Source organism: Hypanus sabinus, chromosome 30 (genome assembly GCF_030144855.1).
Source record: "Hypanus sabinus isolate sHypSab1 chromosome 30, sHypSab1.hap1, whole genome shotgun sequence".
Taxonomy (NCBI): Eukaryota; Metazoa; Chordata; class Chondrichthyes; order Myliobatiformes; family Dasyatidae; genus Hypanus; species Hypanus sabinus.
In genome coordinates, this window is record NC_082735.1 from 35521700 (window position 1) to 35529277 (window position 7578).

The window sequence follows — 7578 nt, forward strand, 5'->3', positions numbered from 1 at the left end:
CACTTGGACTAGCACTTAAACATACTCCAAACCAAGCCCTTGTACTATCACATTTGTGTACTGACAAAATGACTTCCACTTAGAATGGCAAATCAGCTCTATGATAAATGTAGCACTCCCTCAGGACCATAGAGTTGAATTCTGAATTGTATACATATCTAGCTGCAGGTTTGGATCAATCCTTATTGGCACCAATAAAAAAAAATAGACCCTAGTTTTAAAAACTAGTGTTTCAATTACTTAACTGTTCAAAGATTATATTCAAAGAGGCAAATGTGTTCCACATGAAGCAATTCTACTTCAAAAAAAGTTTAGCACTGCAAGCCATCACTTAATATAAAGATATAAAGGTTGTATTAATGCTGCACAGAACCTACAATAGGCTTTTTCTTATGGCAAGTCACTACCTCAGTGTTCCTCTTGCTTGAAAGAGGACATGAATTCTGCCAACTTTTGTGTTTCTTCAAGTGTCACATTATGGAGCGAGGCACAGATCCCACCAACGGATCTGGAAACAAGTTAATTTAGATGCACGTCATATCCAAACATGTACAAATATCTCTGCAAAACTACAAACTTAAACTTAGTACAAACTCATTTACCAGCTTGGTCTTAACTTTCTGGAAAGATGACTCATTCACTTTTTATATTCAGAGTATCAGAGCATGAATATTTAGCCATATTACACAAATATTGTATTTCAGAAGGGTCTGCTTTAAGGGTCATCAAGTAATGGTTGACCACCTGATATAAACTTTGGGTTTGCCACGATGTTTGAAGCTACTTCCACACTCATATGGGACAAGTCAATGGAATAAGGCAATGTTTGTTGGAGGTTCCAAGCATTGCGTCAAACTTAATACTTCATACTACAGCCAGAAATGAGAACATTCTAGCAACAAGGATCAGACTACAGAACCCAGGGCAGGAGAGATTGAGCAAATATGGGAATTAATTTACTGTGTCTCGAGTAAATGAACGACGAATTGGATGCAAATTGAGGCTGGAGAAAATGGACTAGATCCAGATATTTTGCAATTTATCCCGTTGTATGACTTTGACGAATGTCTTGAACTTATCTGGAGTGAATAGGAGGCAACACACACCATACTGGAAGAACTCAGATCAGAGATTATATCTGGAACGGAGTAAACAGTCAATGTTTTGGGCTGAAACCCTTAATCAGGACTAGAAAGAAAGAGGGGGAAAATCAGGATAAGGAGGGAGGAAGTACAATGTGGCAGGTGATAGGGATGAAGTAAGAGCTTTGAAGTTGATTGGTGAAAGAGACAAGGGCTGGAGAAAGGGACAGTCTGATGGGAGAGGATAGAAGACCATAGAATGAAGGGGGATTGTTCTCCACATTTTTTTTTTTGAAGTGATAGAGGAAGGAATTAATGAACGAACAAAACCATTCACAAACAAGAAATCTGTTAGCAGAATTGGAGTTGGACAGTCTCACTTTTACCCATCACAAGTTTAAAATGCTGAAGATGAGTCTCTGCAGACAAAAACCCATTGGTGAAAAGAAAATACATTGGGTCAGGAATTATTGGGTGCATTTAATTAAGAGTGATGCTCAAGATCAGGCAAAAATCAATCTGTGTGGGCTTTGTTGTACTCAAGGTCTATTTTTAAAAAACAATTGAAAGGTATTCCTAGCAATGTTGAGCAGGGCAGTGCCAAGAGTGAATTGCAAGCTGTACTCAGTAATTGTATGCATTGAGTGTGTGTAGGCCAGTGTCTTTGTGTTGGACCTGGGTTACTTAGTTATGAGTGGGGAATCTATCGTCCAGTTTCAATGAATTGTCATCAGAACATTCTATCACAATGAAGTGAGGCAACACTATGAATACAAGAATATAGCGAAAGATAGCAAACTTGTGTAACCCACAGGGGCACATGGTAAAATACTGAAATGAGACAATTAAAAATGAACTTTAACTAGCATTTACAACAAACAGCAATAATTTTGCCAAATCTGAACCAGGGCACAAGCATCAGCAAAGTATGTCACCAGCAGTTGTATCAGAATGCAGCCATAAACCTGATGCTGTGCAAAGATTTGCTTAAAAACAATTGCAGTCAGAACACTCTGCAGAAGGGACTTGAAGACTTAATGCACAAACTTGATCTTAAAGTCTTAGGGATCAAGAAATGCTGGAGGAACTCAACAGGCCAGGTAGCATCTATGGGAAAAAATGAAATTGTTGTCATTTTGGACTAAGACCCTTCAGGACCTGATGCAGGGCCCCAGTCAGAAACTGATTGTTTACTCTTCTCCATAGATACTGCCTGGCCTGCCAAGTTCCGCCAGCATTGTGTGATGCTTTGGATTTCCAGCATCTGTAGGCTGCATTCATGAGGTCTTGAGCGTGACACTTTAAAATCAGAAAATTTGACCAAATGCTTGATGACTTTTGGTTGCTCATTGAGGTGAGCAGCTCCTGGAGCGAGGGTTTGAGGATATCAGTGTGCAAGTTCGATCATGCTGTTGAAATGTCACTTGAGCAAAAACTGAGCTAGCATCATGGGGAAAGTATGGAAAAAGTGGGACAAAGTGTGGAAAAGGAAAAAGCAAGGGGAAATAAAAGAAACCTGTTGACTGGCCCATTATTTCATTCCAACTCCCATTTCTAATTTGGATAGTTGAACATTTGATTAGACTCTAGTTTACCTGTCACCCTCCAGTGAAATCATGCAGACTTCAGCTGCTTTGTCAAGGAAAGTCCGTTCAAGGATGTCATTTCCTTCTGGGCCACCAACCCGGAATACTACATTCATTCTGCTTCTGCACTTCATGTCAACAGGGCATCTAAAAAAAAGTAATGACCTTGCTCGATTTTTAAAATAAATGAATACAGCACTGGTTAGAATCACTTGCACATTTAAATAGAGGCAACTTACACATAGAATTCAGCAGAGCCCTCAATCACATCATAAAGCAATTTTGATTTAGCAATGCTTCTTTGTTCCATGGCTTCAGAACCACCATTGCTTTTTATCCAATCCAAGATCAACTGCATGATATAGATACTGAAAGACACACAGATACGATAAATGTGACTGCAGTTTACATGCAGCTACACATGTACAACACAAAATTCCAGGGAACTCAGCAAGTCACAACTGAAGAGCAGTCTCAGCCTGAAACACCAGTTGATTCCCATCAGACCTGTCGAGGAGTTCCTCCAGCATTTTGTCCATGTTGTTTAAGACTTCCAACGTTTGTAGAATCTCTTGTTCATCATGAAGAACTCATTTCATATCAACTTTTGTCATAAGCTTGCTTTCAGTAACAACTGTCAGCTAGCAAATTAAGTCAACATGAAGAGTGATATTTTGTATGTGCGTTATTTCCTCAAACTTAAAGGCACCTAGTAATCACCAAGGCGAATTTAACATTATATTCAACATTGTTTTGTCAAGTGTGCACTGATTAGGTGGCTTAGCTTACATTCCAAGCATACTTGGAGATTAGGTTGCTTTAATCTCAGCATGTATACAGTATACAATCTGAAATTTGTACTCTTCACAGACATCCATGAAACAACAGACTCCACAGACTGAATGCTAGAACAAGCTCAGTAACTTAGCTAAAGTTATTTGCATTGCATACCAATTGTTCTGGGTTACAGTGGTTAGTGCAATTATTTTACAGCACCAGTAATCATTTGATGTTTGACTCCTGCTGCTGACTGTATGGAGTTTCTATGTTGTAACTGTGTGGGTTCCTCCGAGTGTTCCAGTTTCCACCCATATTCCAAATATGTGGATTTTGGGTTAAGGTTTGAGCTATGGGCATGTTCTGTTGGCACCAGACACTTGGAAACACTTGTGGCCTGACTGCTAGCACAATCCTTGGGCAGTTGGTTGCTGACAATTTTACTGTCTATTGCAATGTACTTATGACAACTAAAGCCAATCTCTTGTATTGGAAATATCAGAAGATGAATTTAGAAGTGTAAGTAGGTACATCGAATGAAGCCAAATACTTCCCACAAATATGGTGTAGATCCAGTTCCAGCAAATTTTCCATGGGGAGATGCTTGTTTGAATTTCAAAGAGCTCTTCAACAAAACCGCCAAAGCCCTGTACTAACCTGTAACATGGAGGAGTATTAGGAAAGATTCCAGCTTGTAGTTTATAGTCAAGCACAATTGGGCACCCACTGAGTGTCGAATCTAAGAGGTCTTCTCTCACGAATATCACTGTCAGTCCTGCACAGCCGAGACTTTTTTGGGCAGTGGCAAAAATCACACCAAACTTCAGAAACAGGAAGGTAACAAAGGAAAGAAATGTTTGATCAATGTTCAACTTCATTCCAATTCTTAAGACAATTCCCCTCAAGCAATCAGTTCTCAATGTTACAGGAGCAATGGGCAAGGTCAATGTTCAACTGATTAGGATAGACTCACCCGGGAAACATCCAAAGGCTTGAGAAGGAAGTTGGATGACATGTCAGAGATCAGAACAGTTTCGTTGGAGTCCGGAATAAAGTGGAATTCCACACCACTAATGGAATCATCTGCACAATAATAGAGATAGGAGGAATCGGGACTGAGATCCCACTTGCTTGGATCAGGGATTGCTACAAGAGGAAGATAGGGTGAGATTTAGAACAGTGTCTGCATAGAGACTGTTACAGCATCTAGAGCAAGAATTCCCAAACATTTTTAATACCATGGAGCCCTACCATTAACCAAGCAGTCCATGGACTCCAAGTTGGGAACCTCTGAACTAGAGGGTTGGAGGAAGCAAACAGAACTTCATTAATTTTCGGGGAAGAATTGGGCACAAGTCATCATCCTTCATTGCTGGGTCAATCACAAAACAGGAGTGCTAAAGGCTGGAATGTAGCAGTTCTTAGCCAATCAACACATCTTGAAGGACAATTGAACAGTAGATGTTGGAACTCCAGCAGTGCCCACTGAGTGCATCACAAATTCAGGAGAATGAGGGGTGACCTGATGGAAATCTATTGAAGATTGACAAGCCTTAAAAGAGTGGATGCAGAGAGGATGTTTCGTATGGTTTGGGGATGGGTGGCTGCAAGACCAACAGACAACCTCAGAATATAGGGGCATCCTTTTAGAACAGAAGAGGAATTTCTTTAGCCAGAGAGTGGTGAATCTGTGCAATTTGTTGCCAGAGGTGGCTTTGGAGGCCAAATCATTGGTTATATTTAAGGCGGAGGTTGATAAATTCTGACTAGTCAGGGCATGAAAGGCCACAGGGACATGATGTAATGGCTGAGCAGACTCAATGGGCCAATTCTGCCCCTATACCTTATGGACCAAATCAACCAGTCTTTGAAACTCAAGTAGCTTTAAATAAACAATGTTGATGTTAGCTTTCATACAAGTATCATTAATGATAAAACTGAGGGCTCATATCCAGATTGGTACATGGAATTTACAGACCAGGGGCTGTCACATCCACCTCTGGAAAGCCCAATAGGTGTATGAAATTCTGTACCATTTGCCCTGCTAGGAGAAAGATTCTACTTCCTCACTCCCAAAATGCTGGAGCAATTCAGCAGAAACACTGCCAGGTTCCTCCAGCATTTTTGTGTGCAGTGTTCTGGATTTCCAGCATCTGCAGAACCTCTTGCATTAATCCCTCACTCCCAAGCTCAACAGCCATCCCATCCATTGCCTTACTTGTAGAAGCATTCTGCTCAGCGTGGACGATTTTCACTTTCCCCAGCTTCTTGGCTTCTTCCACTGCCTCCTCAGAACAAGGCCCTGTGACAACAAACTCTGCACATCTGCCTTCCTTGAGGCTGATGAAATTGAAAGGAATCGCACTCAACTGGCCACTTGCACCACACTGCAAGAAGAGTATTTTGTAGTTTTCTGGGACCTTCCTGTGAAGTGGAAGAAATGGGTCACCAAATCTGAAGTAACGGTTTCTGAAAAGTGTTTGAAATGTCTGCCTTCACTGAATAATGACATTCAACTTTCAACCCATTTTCACTATATTGGGAAATTAGATCCTTTACCTCTATATTGGTTTATTCTCCATCTACTATTCCAGGTGGAATCGAATGACTGCAAAGCCATCTCAGAGGGCAGTTCAGAGTCCATTACATAGGTGGTCTGCAAGTTACATAGACAGGTGGGTAGAATTCCACCTCTCCAGGACACTAATTTTGATGACATCCAACAGCAGCTTCCTTTATTCAAGTTTAACTACTGTGGAATGAAAGAGGTGCACTAGCCCCAAATGGATTACAAGCTTAAACCGTTCTCATTTTGCTTTTCCCCAGCTGAAAACAGCAGCTTTACACCTGATCCAATCAGCCCCACCTCCAAAAAGGCCCACAAGTGAAAAACAAGGATTTAAATGTCCCACTTTTGTTGTTTGGACACGCTACAAAGTGTACCATCGAGTGACAACAGTGAGGGTGCGTGAAAACTGACAGATCACATTCCTGAAGATCTGATATTGCGGTAGTGAAGCTAATAATACCCGCGGAAATTGGTTTTAGGGGAAGTGGGATAAATCCCCGCCCGCCTTGGGTTGAAGGATTTTTGTAATCCGAGCGGTGCGGGATTTACTCACAGCAGCTCTCTCAAACCGGATTTGGTCGCGTCCAGAATCTCTGTGAACTCTGGCGATCTGGGGTGTAGCTCTGTTCAATACACAACAGGATTAGAAGGATAAAGCGGCGCGAATGGCAAACACGGAAACGCAACACCAACAGTGACTAACCCAGGACACCGATCCCAAGACCACGATAATCCACAAGGTCCTTCTGAGTTTGGAGCAGCACCTGGGGGTGGGGGGAGAGAGAAAGCTGTCGGGTTACTTCAGACCTGCTAGTACCGCAGAGTACCCCAGTCCCTCATTGCCATCTCCAGGCAGCAACAAACTGTTAACGCTCTGGTGGGTGGTACTTGTGGGTACAATCGGCCCCACCATACAACATCAGGTTTACTGAAGAACATTTCTTCTGCACTAAATGAGATTTAGAGGGAAGTTGCAAACACCTTCCTAAAAATGTTCTAACCCGCTCCCCCCGCCATCAAAATACGTCTACTTCGCCTTAGTTTCACGTTCTTGCAGGCATTCACAGTAGAAAAGAGAAATAGCAGACTCGATGTAAAACTGCCCACAAATAAATACTGAGACACTTGTAAACTATTTAACATTAGTTATTTACCGACAGAGGGAGCTTCGTGCCATCAGAAGAGAAATTCACCACAGAATTCCTGCCTTCCATGATGACCCAAACTTCAGAATACCACCGCCCCAGGGTTCTTTAAGTAGTCATCTCCGACTGCTGTCATTGGCTGTGTTCACGGGAGGCCGCTCAACTCATCAAAGATCATTTGGATTAGTATCTGGTTCCATAGCGCCCCTGCTGTCGGCAGTAGAAAATTCTTTGGTGGGCTACTTTGTAGGTGGGGGTGTATTCGTGTTCAGAGTTGCTTATAGAATCATAGAAAACCTACAGCACAATACAGGCCTGGGCCCACAATGCTGTACCAAACATGTACTTACCTCAGATGGAACTATATTGGTGTTGGTCTGGACACAAGAGGTTCTGCAGATGCTGGAAACCTAGAGCAA

At 41.9% G+C, this 7578-nt stretch overlaps 1 protein-coding gene across 1 annotated transcript; it reads right to left on the reverse strand.

Annotated features, from left to right (window-relative positions):
• Positions 1-408: 408 nt before the first annotated feature.
• Positions 409-7228, reverse strand: LOC132383372 (phosphoserine aminotransferase-like). The gene is made up of 9 exons (XM_059954260.1): positions 7169-7228; positions 6718-6778; positions 6568-6637; positions 5664-5869; positions 4419-4591; positions 4103-4266; positions 2908-3036; positions 2678-2815; positions 409-508 (listed from the first exon to the last, which is right to left on the reverse strand). The coding sequence occupies exons 1-9, from the start codon at positions 7226-7228 to the stop codon at positions 409-411; spliced, it is 1101 nt and encodes a 366-aa protein (XP_059810243.1).
• Between the last annotated feature and the right edge of the window lie 350 nt (positions 7229-7578).